This window comes from Sycon ciliatum, chromosome 6 (genome assembly GCF_964019385.1).
Source record: "Sycon ciliatum chromosome 6, ocSycCili1.1, whole genome shotgun sequence".
In the NCBI taxonomy this organism is placed as follows: Eukaryota; Metazoa; Porifera; class Calcarea; order Leucosolenida; family Sycettidae; genus Sycon; species Sycon ciliatum.
Window position 1 is genome coordinate 30,795,030 of NC_088648.1, and position 21,931 is coordinate 30,816,960.

The 21,931-nt window shown below is 48.1% G+C and overlaps 2 protein-coding genes and 1 long non-coding RNA gene across 3 annotated transcripts; 1 reads left to right on the top strand and 2 right to left on the bottom strand.

Annotated features, from left to right (window-relative positions):
* Nucleotides 1-1,701: 1,701 nt before the first annotated feature.
* LOC135819896 (uncharacterized) lies at nt 1,702-5,997 on the bottom strand. Its single transcript, XM_065333197.1, has one exon. The coding sequence runs from the start codon at nt 5,865-5,867 to the stop codon at nt 3,345-3,347; it is 2,523 nt and encodes an 840-aa protein (XP_065189269.1). The 5' UTR covers nt 5,868-5,997; the 3' UTR covers nt 1,702-3,344.
* Nucleotides 5,998-6,276: 279 nt separating this feature from the next.
* On the top strand, nt 6,277-8,992 carry LOC135819897 (uncharacterized). Its single transcript, XR_010554002.1, has 2 exons — nt 6,277-6,599; nt 7,701-8,992. It is a non-coding gene; the product is annotated as an uncharacterized LOC135819897 (long non-coding RNA).
* A 3,241-nt stretch (nt 8,993-12,233) lies between these two features.
* Nucleotides 12,234-21,840, bottom strand: LOC135819898 (ubiquilin-1-like). The gene is made up of 19 exons (XM_065333198.1): nt 21,447-21,840; nt 21,263-21,368; nt 20,905-20,954; nt 20,377-20,682; nt 20,140-20,193; nt 19,724-19,795; nt 19,266-19,316; nt 18,788-18,865; nt 18,327-18,398; nt 17,882-17,915; nt 17,438-17,554; nt 16,350-16,684; nt 15,878-15,937; nt 15,513-15,584; nt 15,061-15,125; nt 14,568-14,599; nt 14,196-14,299; nt 13,439-13,607; nt 12,234-12,979 (listed from the first exon to the last, which is right to left on the bottom strand). The coding sequence occupies exons 1-19, from the start codon at nt 21,537-21,539 to the stop codon at nt 12,924-12,926; spliced, it is 1,926 nt and encodes a 641-aa protein (XP_065189270.1). The 5' UTR covers nt 21,540-21,840; the 3' UTR covers nt 12,234-12,923.
* Between the last annotated feature and the right edge of the window lie 91 nt (nt 21,841-21,931).

Here is a 21,931-nt window from a genome sequence, read left to right on the forward strand (position 1 = left end):
ACTCCCTGGTAATTAGCGGCGAGCATCTTCATGGAAGACTGCCGGTTGACCATGGTATCATGCCGGTCAGTACGGTATTGGTCGCGTACCATGTACCACTCTTTCTGTGAATCAATAAATTCACTGATTTGGGACCCGAAATTCGAAAACTTTCTGCGGAGTCCCCCCCCCCCCCTCCCAAATTATAAAGTAAAGTGTGTCTCCGATGGCTGACCGTACCACCGGCCCTAATTGGCTAAATTACCTTCCGACACCCCTGGTACATGGTATGGGTAGTGCTTTGCAAGGCTTATGCCCGGGTGATCCGCACTCGTCTAGCTCACCCCCACAGTGGATTAGTGTGCATAGGCTTGAGCAGATTTACAGCAATCACTTTTTTTATTCTAACTACTACATGCCTATTCATCAGTAACAACACCGGTACTTGAAGTACCCGTAAGGGCTGTAACCCATTCGTTGAATTGTCTGTCCCTGCAGGAATTTGCGGAAAAAACTCTCGAAAACTTGCGCAAGAAATTGCGGCAGAAAACAACAAAAAATGCGACGAAAAGTGCGGAATGATGCAGAACTTGCCAGGAATTCGCGGAATTATTTGCAGAAAATTGCGGATTTGGGCCAAATCACGAAATTTGTTGCATCGTATATCTGCTCCGGAGTAGTACTAGTCATACTGTGCAAATAACCTACAGGATCATGGAAAGCACTGTGTGAAAAGTGCATGAAACATGTGAGATATAGTGCAGAAAACAACAAAAAACGCGGGAAATCGCGGATTTTGCTGAAAATCGCGGGTTTGGGCCAAAATCGCGAAATTTGTTGCATCCGTGGAATCGCGAATTCCTGGAGGGACAGAATTGTTGTTGTGTGTAGTGGCTACTAAGGGCAGTCGGCTGAGAGCGCACGGAGAAGAAGAGGAGGAGAGATTGTTGAATTATTGAACAGCCGAATGGTGCCGTTCACAGCTTTCTTTTAATACAGTCCTGGTGAGAGAAATCCGACCTCATGAATATAATCCATGTAGAGATCATAGTAGCGCCGATGGCAGCGCAGCACTAGCATCACAAGCACCACTCGGATTTCTCTGGCGAGAACTGCAGTGCAGAGCAACACCAAGAGTTACGTACTCTTGGCAACACGTATCTAATTGATTGCTTTCAGGTCAACATAGGAAAGAAAAGCCGAGTAAAAGGCCGAGGCGTAGCCAAGGTCTTTCAGGAGGTTTCATTCCTATGTTGACCTACAGTCTACTTCGCTTATAACGACACTCGGCGGGGCATCGAAAAGGTGTCCTTATTCGCGAAGTGTCGTTATACCCGAAGTCTCATTATATGTATTACAGTGGGATGGGACTTTGCTCTGGGCATGGAAATTCTGTCGTTATTCGCGAATTGTCGTTATATCCGCAGTCGTTATTAGCGAAGTTGACTGGACATGTAGCACCGGTATGAAGTCAATAATAGATTTATCAGGACTGTAATCGAATTCCTTTCTTCTTTAGGTCGGACCCTAGAGCACTACCAATTCCGTCTGTAGGCTCCCTCGATCCCTCACGACCACACACTCAAGACCCCAAATACGGCTTGTTTACAGGAATTAGTCTAAAAGGAGAGTAAAAAGATCCACAAAAGCCAGCCTGATGCCGCGAGGTTCATGCCCTCGCGCGCATCAAAGAACCATAGCAAAAATGGCGCACAGCATGATCAGATCACATGATCATGCTCTGATCAGCGATTCAAAGCGAGTCAACATATGATAACTAAATTATTTGAATCTTTCGAAAAACTATGATGTCAAAACATCAGTACATTTAGAGAATTATTTGAACAAGATCGAAGGAGAAGATTGATTACTTTATAATGAACTGCAAGTCATGCAATTCCATTACAGGACAAGCCCAAGCATGTGTTCAAACTTTAATCCCTAAAAAGCAAGTCTGTGTACACGTATCTCCCTCTTTTGCAGTTTTCATTTGTCGAGGCGGTGGACTAATCTGAATGACACATTCCTTTAAAATAAAAGATGGGCACATTCAGATGAGAGCGTTGGAGTTCTAGCATGGATGGAGTGATACACAACAGCAACAAACAACAATAGATAATTTAATATTCCTTGTGGTTGACACAAACCGGGCGGCCGGACCCCAACATGATATACTCTCTGCACTGCATCATACTCATGCAGGCAATGGACATCACCAAACAATTTCCGGCAGCAATCTGATCACATTGAGCTTCAAGTGGCAGAGCAGTCTGCCAGCAGACGATAGTTGTCCACAGCATGCATGACAAGACTGGTCACTATGAGAAGGTCTGTTGTCGTCGCTACATATGCTATGCTATGCATGTGATTCTAGAGGTCTCATCAGCGCTGCGACTTTGATGAATGAGAATGTCAGTAGACATCAAATGGGAAAGACACACGAGGAAGGAAGTAAGGAAAGCACCAAGGTAAATTTATATACCGCAATCAGACACAGGTCCGGATGGGAGATAAAGCTATGATGCAGGGTGGTGAAATAAGAAAGATATCCGCCTAACAAATTGCTGGAGATGAGAATGTTTTAAAAAGCAAGCCTGCAATGACGACAGGCAAGATGAGGTGATGCAATGCCCCCCCCCCCCCCCCCGTAAGAAAGCAGTGTGAACTATTCGAAATTTCGCAAATGAATGCAATGGAACAGCGTGGGGAAGTCAGGGGAGGGAAAATATTCCGTCGATGCTACAGCTACAAATATGTGTACGTGTGAAACATATCTGTTACATCAGGTAAGCAAGCCTTGGTAAAAAAATTAATGCCACCTAAAAAGACACTTGTGTCGACAGAGTTTAATTCGTAGGAATTGCCCACACAACTCCAGAACAGAGAGAGAGAGAGAGAGAGAGAGAGAGAGAGAGAGAGAGAGAGAGAGAGAGAGAGAGAGAGAGAGAGAGAGAGAGAGAGAGAAAGCAGGTGGAGGAACGCTCCAATAGTGAAAAAAGAAGAAAGAATGAGACAGACTCGTTGGATCTACCGACAAAGAAAAGAAGTTTAGAAAAAGACAACTCCGGTAATCAGCTATACGGACATGAAGACAAGCCAGTTCTAAATATATTTGAATTTGTTAGGGATCATCAGCTACCAAACATAGACAGCAAAGATATCAAGTCGAAGGACCGGTAGCCAGTTGTCAGGAAGCACTGTCAAACAAGGTGGAAATGTGTGATCGCTCACTAAGAGGACGTTGGCAAATGCTGCAAGCTGGCATGGTGATGCAACAGACAGACACGTCAGCATGTGTTCCGTATGGACAAGGCAACGGACATAAAGTCTTACGGGCGGGCAGAAGAGGCCGACGATTACAGACCCTATACGGTCGCTTTGTGGTTCTCGGCGTCGCTGCTGAGATCGACGGTGACCGTGTTGTTCATTTCGGAAGAGACACAGGAGTCAAGTGTGGAGAGGCTGACAGCTTTGCTCGCGGGCACTGCAATACTCAGGCCGCTCTCTACACCGGACATGCCGCCATCGTTAGGAAGTGGCGTCAGCATGGTCAGCACAACGGGTGCTCCCAGACCACTGCCGGTCTTGTCCTCCTCGTTGACCGGCGGCAGGTAGTTCACCGTCACGGTCTCGATCAGCGAGATGTTGCCGACGCTCTTGCGACTGGCGGACGCCAGGCCGTTGCCGCCCTCCAGCGAACCCGTGCTCATGCGGCGATGCGCGTCATCCAGCGATATGACAGACATGGCCTTGGTGCCGCTACCAGAGGTCTTCTTCTTGTTCAGAATGAAAGCGCTGGCGATCTGTTCGTCGCCGCGTCCCGCTGCCAGCTTGATCACCTTTCGGATGAAGAAGATGACGATGAGCAGCGTGAAGGAGAAGTGCACGCCGAGCACGTTGAGCAGGTAGTTGAGGTCCGGCGTCAGCGCAAACAGGTGCGTGGTGACCAGAGTGATGATCTTGACCACTAGATAGATGTAGATGGACAGGTGGATCTCCTTCGTCTCGGAGAAATCGTCGGTGATGTTGCGTAGCTGGAAGCTCAAGTACACCACGGGGCACAGGAACAGGAGAGTGATGGCTTCCATGACGTCGTCGACGAATGACCGCGAACACAGCTGGTACTTGAGCTTGGAGGAAGTTTCGAACCCTTGCGGCTCCGGCGGGATGCCGATGGTCCAGAAGAGAAGCAGCACGACGAACGCGAAGACAATGCCCGCCAGCATGTAGGCCAGGTCAGTGTTGCTCAGACGGTTGCGTCCCTTGCCACGGAAACGACGCGTGGAGAAGATCTGATGCAGCCGCCAGGTCTTAACCAGGATACTGCCGTAGGTCAGAGCAAAGCCGAGATACGCCAGCCACACTGAGATTGAACATCCGATTTTGGACACCTTGATGTCGACGAAGCCGCCGGCAAACGCTCCTAGCATGATGCCGGCCAGTGCAAATATGGCTCCAAGCAGCGTGGTGATCAGGAATGGCCAGCTGGCCGATCGGACGATGCGCGTTTCCCGGTGCATGACGACAATCACGACGAGGACAATGAAGAGGATGATGGCGAGAATGTTGACGGCCGACAAGCCGGCCACCAGGCCGGCGTCGTTCTCGACGGTGCACACCTCGTGCCCAGTCACGCACTCGTCGCAGCCCTCGGGGCAGCGTTTGCACGAGAACCGGTCCTCGAGCAGGGCCCGAATGACCCGCGTGTCCGCCGCACACTGCTCTGGGTTGTCGCAGCCGCATGCTGTTCCGTTGCGCAGCACAGCGGTGGCCGCCTCGATGTCCGTGCCAGTGTAGAACTGCTCAGAGGTTTTCAAGGCGCCACCAGTAGCGTCCTGACGGTAGAATCCTTTGCGACACTGGCACTTGTAGGAGCCGAACGAAAAGCCCAGGTCAGGGATGTGCTTGCACGCTGTCGACATGGGCTCGCAAAGGTGAGTGTTACGGAATGCATCGAAGGCTGAGTGTCGGTCATTAGCATTGGGTGAGCATTCATCAACGTCAATATCCGAAAGGTTGATATCAACTGCTGTCATGCCAGCATACTGCAGTTGGTTGTTATCTGTTACATGAAATATAGGCGTTGAATACGTGATCATCCAAATGAAACCAAGGAAGCAGTCATAGTATGGATTCGTCCACAACCTCTCGGAGTAGCCTACAGCTACTCGACTGGTGGAACGAGAGCCCAGAGTGGTTTTTTCCACAGAAGCAGGAATTGGTGAGCCATGTAGTGATCCTGTTTCAACCCACGTACGGTTCACTGCCTCAAGGTTCTCTTGGGGAATCGTGAACCACTTCTCTCCCACCACAGGAAATCGGCCAAAGTCGAGGGCTGTGTTCTCCACCTTCGTTCCAGTCCTGAACCGATATTGGCAGACAGCAAGACCACCTGTCTGATGACCCATACACGATCCAGCCGCAAACAACTCCTTGCTGGACACCAGAGTGGATAAAGTAAGGCTACCGAGTGCCGGATTTCCCCCGTCGTAGGGGTTTGCTTCTGTCGCACACGTCCCATTCAGCAAATCGGCTAGAGCGTTCCTCCCAGTGACTGGCTTGAAATTTCCAACAGTGCTCGACGGGATACTGCTAAGCAGATCAGACATGATCTGGCCATTTCTCGCCACCAACCTGGCATGATGTTCAAATTCTTTGACGTTGATGTTGAAGTTGGGGAAAGTGAAAGAGGAACATGGGTCACCCGGCTTCAGAGCTTTGGATCTTGTGATCAAATCTTCCACGGACTGCAGGCCAGCTTTCTTCGTCACTCTGTTTGTCAGGTCATCATCCGAGATAGCTTTCTTACAGCCACTAAGTTGTTCATTTGCCAAACAGCATGACACAACGTAGAGGAGCAGGAGGGGAGCACGGAGATCTACCATCATTTTCCGTGATAAACAGGTGGCAAAAGGGGGAGGCCAAACATCCGCCCAGTAAATGGGCTTCTTCGAAAGTAGAAGATGTCAAAGACGAATAGCCTCTACGGGCCAGAACGGTTGGAGTTTCGTCCTGGTTGGCCATGGTTGGCGCTTTTCTCCTTCGTCTTCTCTGCGCCTCTGAAATTTTCGAATGTTTAGATTCGTACGAGGAAAGGATCTCGGTGCAGCGCCGGCCGACCTCAACGCCGGAGTCAACGGCCCAACGCCGCGCTACAAAAAAATGTTTTATTACATCATGTACATATAATTATACAGAAGCCTTGCTTGGTAGATCATGTACATGTATTGTACAACATGGGGTTATGATTCTTATGAACTAACTTATGTATGACATCAGGGATCTAGCATTCTATGTAGCGAGTCAACCTGGTCAACGGCTAGCTACCTGTACTACTAGGCTGTAGCTTGCTCAGGATGATCCGATCCGGCGATCGAGTCCCTTGCTCGAAATGTCAGATTGGGAGTTTCACTTGTTATCATTTTCTATTAAGTATTATTATTTGCTGTTTGTGAATCGTGCCTGGCAATTATTTGCTGTTTGTGAATCGTGCCTGGCAATGACAAGCTGCGTTGAGGATACTAGTAGTTGGCCGTCTGTTGCCGAAATGCTGGAAGATGTTGCCAGCATGGCGCAATCCTCTTCAGCGCCCCCTGTTGATTTGCTCCAGCGTTATGCAGGTAAGCATTCACGCTTATTTTTGTTTGATGATGATACGAAAAAGAAAACCCCAGCCCAGCTGTACTGCATGTGCATAATTGCGCATGGTACTAGTAGTAGTCGACTAGTCAGCGAGTCGTCACGTATTTTTGTGCACAGCCATATCAACGTACCGTCTGCAGTATAGTACCGTAGTGGCCAACAAAAGACACAATCTGTGGAAAAAATTTGAAGCTGTCCCAATTATTCAAGTAGTAAAGTCATGCATCTATACGTCGTCCACGCCAGCAAATCAAATATTGATATTCGCTGTTTTAGTCATTTCGCTTTATTCCCTGTATACATGTAAGACCCCATGAGGTTCTAGGTCAGTACGCCGAAACCCGCGGGTGCCATTTCATTGCCGTCGGCTGGTCGAAAATATCCCGTCGATGCTTGGAGAGACCAGGCCCCTAAATTTAGATTACACCTAAAAAGGTGCGACAGCATGCAGTGCATGTGTGTGTGTGTGTGTGGGATTGCTGGTCACCTACTTCTACATGACACATGAAACCCACCAGGTCCCTGGCATCGAAATCTTACTACTGTACGCCTAAAATTACAGGCTATACAGTACAGTATGCCATTCGACAGTAACACGAGAGCGACACATCACCTGAACTCCCGCTTGTGTCCGTGTTTTGAAGGCCGTCGGGGTAGCTGAATGAGTAGAAGCCCCCCCCCCCCCCCCCCCCCCCCCCGACTGTGGTCTGTACAGGAGCTGTACGCTGGACATGACATAGCATCCAGGGGGCTGACACAGAGTCACAGAGTACTCCGAAACGATGTACGTTCAACCCTAGATTGGGGAATTCTACGGTATTCATGTCTGTGTAACTCACGATCAGGAACGTGACCTTGACCTGCTCACCCCAAACACGGACCAGTAGCGTCAACATTCAATGGATCGGTCGGGGAAGTGAACTGCCTGAAAAGAGAAAAAATGCCGACCCCATCGGGACGCAAACACGGGACCTTGCTTGTCACGAGCAATTCTCTGACCATATTAATACTTTCCCTCCTTTTCTTGAAGCTGCATGCGCTGACAGTTCTGGTGGATCTGATGTACTGTTTTTGCGCAGCATCAAGCATGCACACAAGCCCTTTACAACAAGAGCAGGTGCCTGCACTTGGAGCGAGCTCGGACAGCCTGGCATCTCGCGATGCCGCGTTCAGCGTGGCACAGGAGTTTGTGACTGGCCAGTCCTCTATGGCCGAGGGCACGCATGCCCTGAGTGCACGTCGGCAACAGCTGGACGCGTTATCCGGGGAGTTGAGCAGGATGGTCCGTGAGGCCACTGCCGCCGCAGCAGCCGAAAGTGCCGCCAGCGACTAAGGGAACACGATGAACGGGGCGCGGAATACCTCTTCTTGGACGTGTTTGGTCACCGTCATGCGTGTAGTTCTGCTGTGTGTGGTTCACGTGAGTGTTGACTCTTTGCAACACCTATCGCGTCTCCCTTCTCGTGCTTGGTCGAGCCGTGCAGAGGACAGTTGCGGACGTGTACACTCTGCTAGCGTCCATCCGTGAACACTGCCCTGCACGGCAACATGTTCCCAGACAAGATTACCTTGCAGACTCCGTTCTCTTGAGTGACTTCCGGGCTACCGCTCGACATTGCCCGCTACCTGCACGCAGTTCTTTTTGCATCACGTTGCGCCATGCACAGCTGCACGGTCCCAGGCAAGCGAGCGACGCTCCTCACCGCATTGTCAGTGTGCTGTGTGTGCATGTTTAGACACGATACGCGGCCGTCGCGCAAATTGGCGTGCTATGCATGCGTTCAGACATGATACACGATCGTCGTTCATGAACGTCACGTGTTGAGCCAGCACTGCGCCGTCACTGCTGTCATTGCTGTACTACTGATGTAAGTGTTAGGTGCCAAGGTACGTACTACTGCAGGTCAGTCAGTCCTTTTAGTCTAGTTGAACTATTTACTTAGAAGATGACCAGTTCTACCCGTCTCTGCTCGACTTGATGGTTTTTCAACCTGTTTTCCAATCTACCATAGGAGCCATTGTGTGTTTGTAGCAAGTTGCTACTTTCTTCTCTCTCTCTCTCTCTCTCTCTCTCTCTCTCTCTCTCTCTCTTTCTCTCTCTCTCTCTCTCTCTCTCTCTCTCTCTCTCTCTCTCACATTTTATATTTTCTCTTTTTTATTATTGATGTTGCCTACCCCCGCTATCCGTATCCCGGATCATGGCTGTGCTGCTTTCCTCTCTGTTACGGGGACCTGTATGTGAATATGTGGAGCTACGCAAACCTTTTGATGATGCATTCTCTTTCCCTGCTGCGCATGCTGGATCATGTGCTAGCTTTGGCAACCTATTTTTCTTTTCATGTTTAAGGGTTATTAATACCCCTAATCTTCACATTGACTCGGATGGAGAGGCAAGGATAAATTATTTACAGGTCAGAAAAAGGACCAAGGAACTACAAGTCACGCTATATAAATGTCCACTAACATCGCATGAGCTGATTGTTTAGTAACTGGTGGTGTTAGTGGACAGTATAGCGTAGCTTGTAGGCCCTTGGTCCTTTTTTCTTTTCTATAAACCTATAGCTGTACTGACATTTCTCTTCACCAGAGTGGCGACCGTGAATGTGTTGCTGTAGTTTCACTACTTGGGCAGCTGGTGTGACCGTGACTGGCCGGCAGCAGATCATGAGGAGCACGCGTGCGCCACTCGCTCATCGCGACTGCGGACCATTGCCATTGGGATTCATGAGCGTGAAATGAATTCTGTCCGTCAGCAGGGCATGCGTGTATTGCACTCTTGGGGGTTCCATCAAAAAAGTAACTAAGGGCCCGGTCACACATGCACTGGGATTCGCTTCGGCGATGAGGTTCGGCGGCAGCGAGCCTGGTGTCGCTCCAGCGAAACCACGTGTGTATGGTCACACATACAAACAGGACAAACTTCTACTTTGGCGGAAAATGAGAGTAAAGTGGACTGTGGTGCATACGGTACGGAGAATAGACGAGGTCAATGAATATCTTGCACGCATTTTTGTTGCATGGACATCATACGCATACAAATTACTCGTAGCAAGTCCATATACAGCAGACCGTGGTGTTTTCCGCTGAAGCGAATCCGCAGAAGCGACAGTCTCGCTTCGAAAATTTTGGAGGAAGCGGATTGGAGTTTCCGCTGAAGCGGAAGTTCCGCTTTTCGCCGTTGCCATGCCATTTTTCGCTCCTGCGACCTCGCTTCAGTGTATACGCTACTTTCGAGTGCATGTGTGACCGGGCCCTAATAGCAAGAGTAGATAAACAAGAGGGTGCAACTCGCGGATGGGTAGGCCCACGGCGGAATTTTTTGTTGACGTAATCTTTTTGACGACGCACGCGCTGCGAGTCTTTCGGAAAGTTTTCCCTCGTGCTCTTGGCCGGCTTTACACTACAAGATCGGTGCCCAGCACGTGCTCTCACACTGCTCTACGGCAAAATGCGCGTTCTTCTGAAAAAAGGTGACGTCAACAAAATATTCCGCCGTGGGCGAGGGTATCTGCAGATTATGCAGGAGAGATCCGGAGTTGCACACTCTTGTTTATCTACTCTTGCTAATAGGGTGGTATCAAGAGTACATAATCCCAAGAGTGTGCAACTCCAGCTATGCATGGGGTCTGCGACGGCAGAACTTCACATCACGTGATGAACCCGTGCACTCTGTGCATGATAGATACTGGGTTGTACGCAGCCCAGCTTTGGGTACAACTCTCTTGTGGTCACTTTGCACTGTTTGCCAGCATAACCTTTTGAACCATGTCACGTGATGTGAAGTTCTGCCGTCGCAGCACAGCATAGAGGTTGTGCAGGCAGTTGCACCCCTTGGGGTTATGTACTCTTGGTGGTATCAGCAGGTTCTCTTCAGAAGTTTTCAAGAGGTGTTTTAGAAAGGACATGTCATGTTTTCGACAAATCCTATAATTTGAGTGTTGTGCATTACATGTATCCAGCGTGCTGCAATGGACGCACATGATGATAGAGCTTGCAAGGAAGTTATAAGAATGCTCAGTATGCTGAATACCGTAAATCAATTATTTAATTTCGCCCAACAGGCCACAGTTTGTCACACAGACAAATCCTATAATTTGAGTGTTGTGCATTACATGTATCCAGCGTGCTGCAATGGACGCACATGATGATAGAGCTTGCAAGGAAGTTATAAGAATGCTCAGTATGCTGAATACCGTAAATCAATTATTTAATTTCGCCCAACAGGCCACAGTTTGTCACACAGACAAATCCTATAATTTGAGTGTTGTGCATTACATGTATCCAGCGTGCTGCAATGGACGCACATGATGATAGAGCTTGCAAGGAAGTTATAAGAATGCTCAGTATGCTGAATACCGTAAATCAATTATTTAATTTCGCCCAACAGGCCACAGTTTGTCATGCATGAAGAGACAAAATAATGATGGAAGATTGTGCCATAGGTGCATGCGAGAGCAACAACTAGCATACTCTCCGGAAAACCCTAATCGGCCAAAGTTAATGAGATCGGCTACATTAAAGGGGAAGTTAAGGCAAAAATTAAAATTTCACCAGTTGTAGTCTTCGGGGTGCTGAGTCGAATGGTCTTGGTCCGAGAAAGCTGAGACGCTCCCTTCCTACTTGAATCCCAATCGAACTCGCGCACTTCCACCGAAACTGGGTGACTGCGCCCTACGAGATGGGGATTTGTATGCAAAATGTCACTAAAAGCGCCATTTCGTTCTTATAAAAGCACGGATGACCGCCATTGGCCCATATGTTGTAGTCTTTTGGACGCTGAGTCGACTGGTTTTGGTCCGAAAAGGCTGCGATGCAGCGTTCCTCCTTTATTCCCAATCGAACATGGTTGAAGAAGCGGTCACGTGCCCCTGGGTGCCCAAATCACCTGGTCACCACGCCAGCAGGCGACAACTTTCACACCAAGGTTCAACTCGAGTGACAGGACTGCACCCAAAAAAGGTCAAAACAGGCTGTAAGTTGTACCCTGCAGGCACGGTGACCAGGTGACTGGTGTACGCAGGAGCACGTGACCGCTTCTTCAACCATGTTCGATTGGGAATTCGGGGTGAACGCTGCATCGCAGCCTTTTCGGACCAAAACCAGTCGACTCAGCGTCCAAAAGACTACAACATATGGGCCAATCGCGGTCATCCGTGCTTTTATAAGAACGAAATGGCGCTTTTAGTGACATTTTGCATACAAATCCCCATCTCGTAGGGCGCAGTCACCCAGTTTCGGTGGAAGTGCGCGAGTTCGATTGGGATTCAAGTAGGAAGGGAGCGTCTCAGCTTTCTCGGACCAAGACCATTCGACTCAGCACCCCGAAGACTACAGCTGGTGAAATTTTAATTTTTGCCTTAACTTCCCCTTTAAAGTTTCTCGCCGGCCAAAATGTGACCGAAAGAAAGTAAAAAACGGCCGATCTGCTTTGTTGAAATTTGGATTATTTCTACGGAAACGCATGGGAAACAGTTCCAAACCCTTCATGAAACCCATTAAATCAATTTGCAGGAAGTACTGGTGGAAAGTTAGCTCCCGATCCACACAGGCGTAAGACACAGTCCTCACCGCAACCCCCACACTTGTACAGGCTAGTACCAACACTTTTAAGGTAAACATACCAACATATTTAGAGAACGAACGAGTAGGATGACACCCAAGAATTCAAAGGAGGGAGACAGCAAAACAACAACAGAAAGACACAGAAAAGCAAAGCCAAAGACAAAAATATTTAGAGAACGAACGAGTAGGATGACACCCAAAAAATTCAAAGGAGGGAGACAGCAAAACAACAACAGAAAAAACACAGAAAAGCAAAGCCAAAGCAGATGCGGATATATGATGTCAATACTTGTGTGTTTTATGCGGGCAAACGCCAAAAGGATAATTACGACCAGGATGTATGTACAACACAGAAATTTGCCTAGTACAAAATCAAGTGCAAAAACTATGGGTGTGAGCGGACATATGTACATGGGGGTGCAAAAATAACTCTTGATAAGTATTGCAATAGTTTGTCATGACTTGTTGATGCCTCCTCCATAGGAGGGAAAGCACATTTCTTTCATGGAACAGCCAAGTAAAAGACAGTAAAAAGCAATGGCTGTATAATTATGCCGATACGAAAATGGTGTATTCTGCCAAAAAAAAAACAATGACAGAAAGTAGAAATTGGCAAAAGGAGAGCAGCAACAGCATGTACATCAGCCTACAAGGGTACCAAATATGAAAATGAACGCCACTCTAAGCCGTGCATAGAAGCAGTGTGGCTAAAGTAGTCAGTACGAATATCGGCATAGCACTCAGCCCAGTAAGTGGTTGACGGCCAAATTGACATCACCATTACAGACGATTAGTGCTGCAGAACAGAGAAAAAAAACAGACGATGAGCAAGTGGAGGGGTATCCACAAGAAAGGATGATGCGGATTCAATGCACGCTGACCAATGCTGTGCGTGATAACAAAAAAAGTTCGACAGCAGCAATGCAAGATCGGGTGGAATGTAGCCCACTTGTCTTCCACCTGCATCACATTAACCGCCAGGCCAACAACAATACAGGTGGCTTTAATGACAGGCCGGTGATAATGTACCTTCCAAGTTCGGCTCGTAACAAAACAGAAACAGGTTACAAGTGCGATTATGGAAGGAGAGGGCTATGCGGTGCAAAACACTGTGGTGAAGATGCAGCCCTAGAGTACTAAGAGCGTAATGATGAACGGCTGCCGTATGGGTTTACTGAATGAAGACTCAATTAAAAAGCAGACTGCACACGCCCATCAAAGACTACACCACAAAAGCACACACACACACGCTTACCTTGAATATTTGCAGCAGCGTCGTAGAAACCCATGCCTCTAAGCTGCTCAAGCTGCCCTGCATATTGCTCCTCCAGGCTCTGCTGGTTGGGAATAGCACCTCCACTAAGACCAGCACCGAGGCCACCTCCAAGACCAGCGAGGCCGCCCCCAATGCCACCAGCACCGCCCTGCAACAACACAGGCACAAGGTTTATTTAGCAATCACCCTGGCATGCACAGGAAACCAGTGTCTCCAAACAAGTTGAAATATCAAGAGCACATAACAGCCGAGTGTGCACAGCCGAGTGTGCACAACCTGCGGTGGTAGAACTTCACTTCAAGTGACAGGGTTCAAAAGGCTACGCTGACAAACAGGGTAAAAATTATGGGCACAGGTCTGTCAAGTGATGTCCTGCCAACGCAGGCCACATAGCTGGAGTTGCACACTCTTGGAAATACACACTGTACAAGCCACCCCACTCTCTACCGACAGTCGCCTATCATATAGTGCACATACCAGATGGTCTGCACAAAGCTATGCTGCATCCACCGGGTAACATTCAGACAGTCGTTATGAAGCTTTTATCTCTGAATCACAGACATTCATATGTGAGAGGTGTAAAAGCAGTCATCACCATGTAACCCAAACAATGATGTAGGTGAAGACAGCACGTGCACAACGCGCCATCTAGCATGTGGTGTCCAAAAGGGGGAAGCAGCAAGAGAGCAAGCGGAACCGAGCGAACGTTACAAGACAAAATTCTTAGAGTACTGACCATCATGGCTTGCATCATGGACGAGAGTTGTGTCATGTCAGGGGCAGCAGGAGTTGATGAAGAACCGGCCGTACCAGGTGTACCGGCCGTACCAGGCACCCCACCTGTACCCGGCAACAGAACACACACACACACACAGGTCAGACCTCTTGATAAGGAAGAATTTGAGCAAGGCTGTCGTTTTCCTAGCTCAAGACGAGAGTAAAATAAAAGGAAAAATAGAAACAATCTACCTGAAGATCCTTCAGATTGCGCACATTTCCTTTAGCACAGGCCACCGCCTCACTTTGTGCTTCTGAGCTCAAAATGAAGGAAGGGAGCAGAAGAGAGAGAAAGAAACAGAAAGAAGATCTGGCTAGTAGTGGAACATACCGGTAGAAGGCTGTGGCGCAGCGGCGTTCAGCCTGGGAGTGCAAACAAAAACACAGCAGGGAGAACATATCTCGTGCCAATGATAACCAGACGACTTAACACCGAGCACAAAAGATCGCCAAAGACGCAACAGTTACAACAGCACTTGAAAAGTTCCAGAAATGGAATAAGTCAGATGTCTGGACGAACACAAACCAAATTGATACTTCATTCCGCGATAAAGTTGTGTCATTGCGTGACCTTCGAGCGAGGTGTTTTCTGTGCGCGAAATGGATTATGAACAGGCTCGAGAAGAATTTTATGTACCCTTAGATCCAGGGGGAAGTTAACTATTGCTCACGAAGATAATGTAAGAGTAGTGACATTCAGACAAGTCAATAAGAAGCTTTCATCTCTGAATCACAGTCATTCATATGTCAGAGGTGTAAAAGCAGTCATCACCATGTCATACACATGCCTAGCAAAGCACAACATTGCAGAAACAGCCGCTTACCCGGACATAGCAGAAAGCATCTGCTGCGTGAGCTGAGGATTGCTGAGCATAGCTTGAACCATGGGCTGTGCAGTCAAAACAGACACATACATGATAGTCCCAAGGGGAGAAAAGATCAGAGAAGAAACAGGCAGTAACTGTTCCGGCCCCACGCTGCACAGGTGAACGCGTCACATGGGGTCTACCCTCCACTGTCAAGTCCCAGGTGCGCTGAGTAAGAAACTCGACAGTTGGATACAACTTGGATTAGACAGCACAAGAAAAATAATGTGTATGCACAAAGCTATGCAGCATCCACCGGGTAACATTCAGACAAGTCGTTAAGAAGCTTTTATCTCTGAATCACAGTCATTCATATGTCAGAGGTGTAAAAGCAGTCATCACCATGTCACTCCCGGACCCCCCCCCCCCCTCCCCCCGGGACATAGGCAGCCATTTTGTAAAATACGTACATTGCGCATGGAATCGCGTACTTGCTGGGCAAGTGCCGGGTTGTTGGCAAACATAGGGTTCGACGATAACATCTAGAAAAGGACAACAAAACAGGCAAACAACATATCACAGACCAGAATGAACAACCATCACAGAAGCATTTGCAGAGAGGCCAAGCTAGCCTTATGTCGGATAGTGCTCTTATACAAGATATGGAACTGGAGTGATGAAGTTAAATACCATCTACGTTCCAAAGAGAAGAAAGCACACATACAAGGTTAGGAACTTGAGGTGAAAAGTCAGATAGACCAATGTAGGTTGCACAGCGGAACAAGGTGGTGCCAGGCTAGTACAAGCAGCCAGACAGTCGCTGAAAGGCACTAACCTGCTCCATGACAGCCGGGTTGTTCACCAGCATCTGCATCATCTGTTGGTACGCAGGGCTCTGCAGGCAAAACGAGGAAGAGGCACACGACCAAAGGCGTTACAAGTGTAATTGTGTGGAACAGTGCAGAAGTGCTATTCCCACTAAGTGACATTCAGACACAAGAAGCTTTTATTGCTGAATCACAGACATTCATATGTCAGAGGTGTAAAAGCAGTCATCACTATGTCACACACACAAGTAATCAATAGGGCTGCAACGGGTAGGGGTTTGGTCGGGTAATGGGTTCGGGTATTTTATCCGGGTAGCACGGGTACCCTATCGAGTATTTTTTGACAGTGTGTACTGTAAATCACCAAAGAGAGGAGAAAAGAACGCTGTCAGGCGAAAACAAAAAAGAGATTACACCAAGGTCGACAATAAAGAGCCAAGCACACCCACACTAAAGTTAACTCCAAACAAGGGTCCTTACCGACATCATTGACTCCATGAGCTGTGGATTACTTGCCAGGGCCTCCATGCCCATACCACCCATGCCCCCCATACCACCGAGACCTGCTGCACCCCCGCCGCCACCAAGCAAAGCAGCAAACGGGTTGGCAGCCGGAGCGGACTGTGTCGAAGAAGAAGACGATGGCGTAGAGGTAGAGGACTCCGTACCGCCAGAGGATGTAGATGGCGTTGTGGCCGCGCCACCAGGAGTAGAGCCAGCAGGGCCGAACATACCTGCCATGCCAGGGCCAAACAGACTGGCAAACGGGTTGGCACCAGTGCCGCCAGCAGCACTTGGGGACGGCGAAGCAGAACCTGGAACGGAAACGCACACATACACACACAAAGAACAACATTGAATGCAAAGGGCATGCGTACCGATATCTGGAATACACCCACAGGATGCTCCCTTTTCAGCATTTATAATAGGCATGGGATACAGTTACAAATGTAAAAAAGAGAATATCTGGAATGTAGCCCACTTGTCTTCCACCTGCATCACATTGACCGCTAGGTCAACAACAACACAGGTGGCTTTAATGGCAGGCCGGTGATAATGTACCTTCCAAGTTCGGCTCGTAACAAAACAGAAACAGGTTACAAGTGCGATTATGGAAGGAAGACAGATCACTGCAAGCTAAGGTTGTGTTTACATGAGGCGTTTCAACCCGCCATGTACACAAAATGAATGGCGCGTTACATGACGCATTGCGCTGGACCCGGGTTGAATTTTTGCGAAATCAACCCGGGTCAAGAAAATCGTACAAACGTACTTCTGCGCGTATCTCGCGCCAGGTTTGAACAGCATTTTTTCTATCGTACAGACTTTCAACCCGGGTTAAAATTTCTCATGTAAACATAGCCTGACTAGATCCAGTGCAGGGATCCTGGCACAAAAAGGAACCAAAGCAAGGATAACGGGACAGGACACAGGCACTGTATTAACCGCAAGAAACCTACTGAGCGCAGTCATCTGCGAAGAGTGGCCCAGCAGCTAGCTTAGCCTGTGATTTTGATCAGCAGGCCTTCAGAAAGACAACATTGTCAGAAACATCACAAAGAACATACCTGTCGAGGCTGCTGGGGTCGCTGGTGTAGATGAAGTGCCACTACCGCCAGCCCATGGATTGGGCAGGGGAGTAGTGGTGGGTGTAGTGGATGGCTGTGCTGAACCAGAGTTCTGAGCTGCACAAAGAGAAAACAGCAAAAAGAACGATGTAATGCACTGCTACTCGGAAAAACAAATAAAACGGCAAAGGAGCAAAGAATGTAGCCTACTTGTCTTCCACCTGCATCACATTAACCGCTAGGCCAACAACAACACAGGTGGCTTTAATGGCAGGCCGGTGATAATGTACCTTCCAAGTTCGGCTCGTAACAAAACAGAAACAGGTTACAAGTGCGATTATGGAAGGAAGAAGACAGCAGGGAAGCAGCAATCAGTAATGGTTCAACGTTTTAATTACAGACGTGCAAACAGCACAACATCCCGACAACAAAGAGCCAACTCACTGTGAATAGCGCTCTGATAAGGATTAGGGAATGCCTGGAGAGTCAACACGCACAAAAAACAACAGCATTTGGTACAGGTGACACGGTGGATATATACACATGCACACACACACACACACAAAACAGCTGAAGAAATGTCGGAAGAAGACCTGACGAAGCAAAGGATCACATCCATCACCCCAACATAACAGATCGTACAATCCGTGCTACTTTCGCATTCATCCCTATTGGATTCGACCTACGGGAGAAAGGCCAAACCATACACTAAGAATGCAAACCTCACACACACAACCATAGCAAGAAAACCATGACAATAGAAAGAAAATATTGTAAGCTAAGAAGCCGCGGATGATTCCGGATCGCAATTGTTTCCGGGCTTACAGTATCCAACAAGGCGCAGTGGCAACTGAAACTTGGTAAACAGACATACGACATGTGGCCTTACCGTAGCCTGTTGAAGCGGTTCTTGGATATTCCTGTAAATTCCCTCCAGCGCGCTCATGCCACCTGGCATACTCTGCAGATTACAGCAGACATACACAACACACAGAAATGCATTGACGTCAGGGCGCCACGAGAAATGGCTGCACTGTAGGCGATGCAGCAAGAACAAACAGGAAGCATGGCACAGCAAACAGGTAGGACCAGACATGCCGGCTAACGTTCCATCCAGGTTTACATGCCTCGACATGGGATAAAGACAGTTCGGAATGTAGCCCACTTGTCTTCCACCTGCATCACATTAACCGCTAGGTCAACAACAATACAGGTGGCTTTAATGGCAGGCCGGTGATAATGTACCTTCCAAGTTCGGCTCGTAACAAAACAGAAACAGGTTACAAGTGCGATTATGGAAGGAAACAATGGAGAGGGGGAAGAAATAGCTAAGGCACACACGCAACATACCTCCAGGTTGCTAAGCATGCGGTCTTGGCGATTCTGCATCTCAGACAGTACTGAGGGGTTGGATGCCATCTGCATGACCTGCAGAAGAGCACACAATTGTTCACAATGACACACATATCAAAGCAGATTGCACGTAATGACAACAACAGTAGAGATTCCCAGAAAAGCATTCAACATGCACCGCGAGGAATAGGCAATCAAGAGCAGAGGCAGAATGTAACAGTGCGCTCATCCAATGGACCATCATAGCCACCAGTCTATCAGCAATGTTGACGCAATGTATGCGTCTCTATATTGCATCGGCCAGGTATGTAGGCAAGCCATGTTCCAGAGAAAGGCAAGCTTCGTTTTACCAATGCACACGAACATGTAAGATCTTACAAATACAATACTGCGGTTTGACAGAGGACAGGACTAGAAAACTGGCACGCGTGTTAAACGCCATATTCAACAACGTTGCATATGAAGTGCATCATACCTGGCGCAGGTTCTCCGGGTCGTTGAGGATATGGCCAATCTGCGGATTGCGCTGTGGTACACACATACACACACATAACCAGGAATGAGGGATGCCATCAATACATTGAGCATCAGCTGTCTGATGTTCAAAAGGCAAACAAATCGAAAGGATACGATAACGTCAAAAGGACTAAAATACAAGCACCATTGATGTGCACAAAGCCATTCATACAGACATGGTGTGTTTGTATAGCTCATCCCATGCAGTATTCTCCAGAAAAAACAATAGGACACTGACAACAATAGGACAAGAGCTAGTTCATATAGCATTCATCCCTATTGGATTCGACCTACGGGAGAAAGGCCGAACCATACACTAAGAATGCAGTACACGAGAGTCTTTCTCTCTCTCACTCTCACTCATTGCCTGCCCCGTTCTCCCTATCTCCCTCTCGTCATTCCGGATCACCAACTTACTGAAATCATCTCTTGCAGCTGAGGATTGCTCTGAATCATTGACTGCAAGACGGCAGGATTACTCATTAAACTCTACAAAGCAATGACACGCACAGAAGACAACACAAGGCTATGAGAAAGAACAAGCAGATGGACTGCCAGTTATGCACAACAATGCTTCGCAAGGTGACATTCAGACAAGTCTTTAAGAAGCTTTTATCTCTGAATCACAGTCATTCATATGTCAGAGGTGTAAAAGCAGTCATCACCATGTCACAGCTATAGCTCGGATAAGGATGGAAACATCGCGCCACAACAATATGACCATACATTGGTCGCACCCAAGTCACAGGTTTCTGGCCGGGCCAATTCTGGCTACCTTCCTTCAATCATACACACAGTGATACATGCGGGCAAACACTATTCCCACCGCTTACCTGCACCATGGGACTGCTCATCATATTCTGCATCATCTCAGGATTGCTCATTAACTGTGATCACATAACACACCACAAATTTATTGCGGTTAGAAATATGCACACCCCGCTAAAAGCCCAGAATTACAGCACAACACAGAAAACAAATTGAGTGCAAGCGAAAAGAAAGTCACCACAACAAAACACCTGCTATAAATCTAAAATGATAGGGCACACCCACCAACATCCTCAACATACCGCTTGCTGCATCTGCTGCATGCTCTGGCCGCCAAAGAGACTACCCATGCCACCAGCACCGCCCGCTCCACCAGCCCCGCCGGCACCTAGCAAGCCGAGTGGATCCGCCATTCCGCTACCGAATAAACCACCGGCCGCCGGAGTGGATCCAGTGCCAGCACTGGTGCCGCCGCCGCTAGGAGTGGTGGTTGTGTTCGCCGTGGAGACTGGTGCTGGGGTGGCCGAAGTTGATGCAGACGACTCGGTGGTACTACTTGCACTGGTGGCTGCCGCTTGGGTGGAAGTGGGCGCTTGTTCTGCGTTACTCTGTAGCAAGCACATCACCAGAAGGAAGATTACATCACAATCACACACGTTTTCCAGCCATTCGGATTTGCAGAATATGGCAATACGGCACTCATACGTGCTGAAATTACACATTTGGAATGTTGCTGACAAAAGAATCCTTTTATTATACTGAATGCATCTAGCGACTTGCACGGTACGAGAGGAAGATACTGAAATTCAATGCTGTCAAATTCAATTTACCTTGGTTGCCGATTTGATCACGAGGTGAACCGTCACGCCATCTTTCAATCCTGGACGAAAGTAGGGCAGACAAAAACAAAAAGTTCTAAAATTTAATACAATGTAGGTGCATGCCGCACTGGCGACTCGCGGCAAGGCGCATTGCAGTAATAAACTCGAACGAAAACACTACATTCTACATACAGTGCACAAAAGCCGAAGAGAACTAAAAAACGATGCCGAAGCGCTTCATAAAAATTTGTTTCAGCACACAGTTGAAAATGAAGAAGAAGAAAAAGAACTGGAGCTGTTTCTAACACGACGCAAAGCAAATCGGCCAGGGGTGAACAAGGAAAAAGAATCGTTTCTAGATTCTCACCGTAACTCTCTAGAGAGTTGTCGTCCTTCATAATCTTTCCAGCGAAGATCAGGCATAGCTGTTTAATTGAAGTATTATCGAATACGGCAGAGAGATCTTTCTTGAACTGCAAACAAAGGAAACAACAGTAACGAATGAGAAGAACAAAAAGGGCAATAGCACGTGTAAATGAGATCGCGCTTACCTCGCCAACAGTCCTGTTTAAATCTACATCCAGCGTCTCCTTCTTCCGTGAGGTTTTCACCGTGATCTTTACGGTGGAACCACCTTCCGCCATGGTCGACAACGACTCGTACGATGTTTAGCTGTTGTAAACCTAGACTGCTCTTCTTCAACAACTCAAGTTCTGGGACGAAGTGTTTCCATTTATGGAAAAATGAGTGAAGCTAAAGACACGTCTCTTTGCAGACAAACGAGACACAGCAAAGAGACCGTGGGGTTATGAGATCACCTCTTGAATGCGAAATGTGGAACAGAGCGGAGGGGGTAGAAGGCGGATGGGTGACGAAGCTACAGGGAGGAAAGAATGGATCATACGAGTCATAGAAAATCCAGAGTGATCTAGAAAAATCACCCAATCTTTGTGCTGTTTGGCTGCAGGCAGGCCCATCATATTCATAGCCAGGAAAGCTGCGTGCCTTTCTGGTCGCCATCGCGATCGTTAGGAAC

What these genes read in the sequence shown, in the direction of transcription:
- LOC135819898 (XM_065333198.1), bottom strand. Translation starts at nt 21,539, where the DNA reads ATGGCGGAAGGTGGTTCCACCGTAAAGATCACGGTGAAAACCTCACGG. An exon ending in GCATGCTTAGCAACCTGGAG is followed by an intron (nt 18,399 to 18,787) that starts GTATGTTGCGTG and finishes TGTAATCTGCAG; the next exon opens with AGTATGCCAGGTGGCATGAG. An exon ending in CCATGATGCAAGCCATGATG is followed by an intron (nt 13,608 to 14,195) that starts GTCAGTACTCTA and finishes GTGTTGTTGCAG; the next exon opens with GGCGGTGCTGGTGGCATTGG.
- LOC135819896 (XM_065333197.1), bottom strand. Translation starts at nt 5,867, where the DNA reads ATGATGGTAGATCTCCGTGCTCCCCTCCTGCTCCTCTACGTTGTGTCA.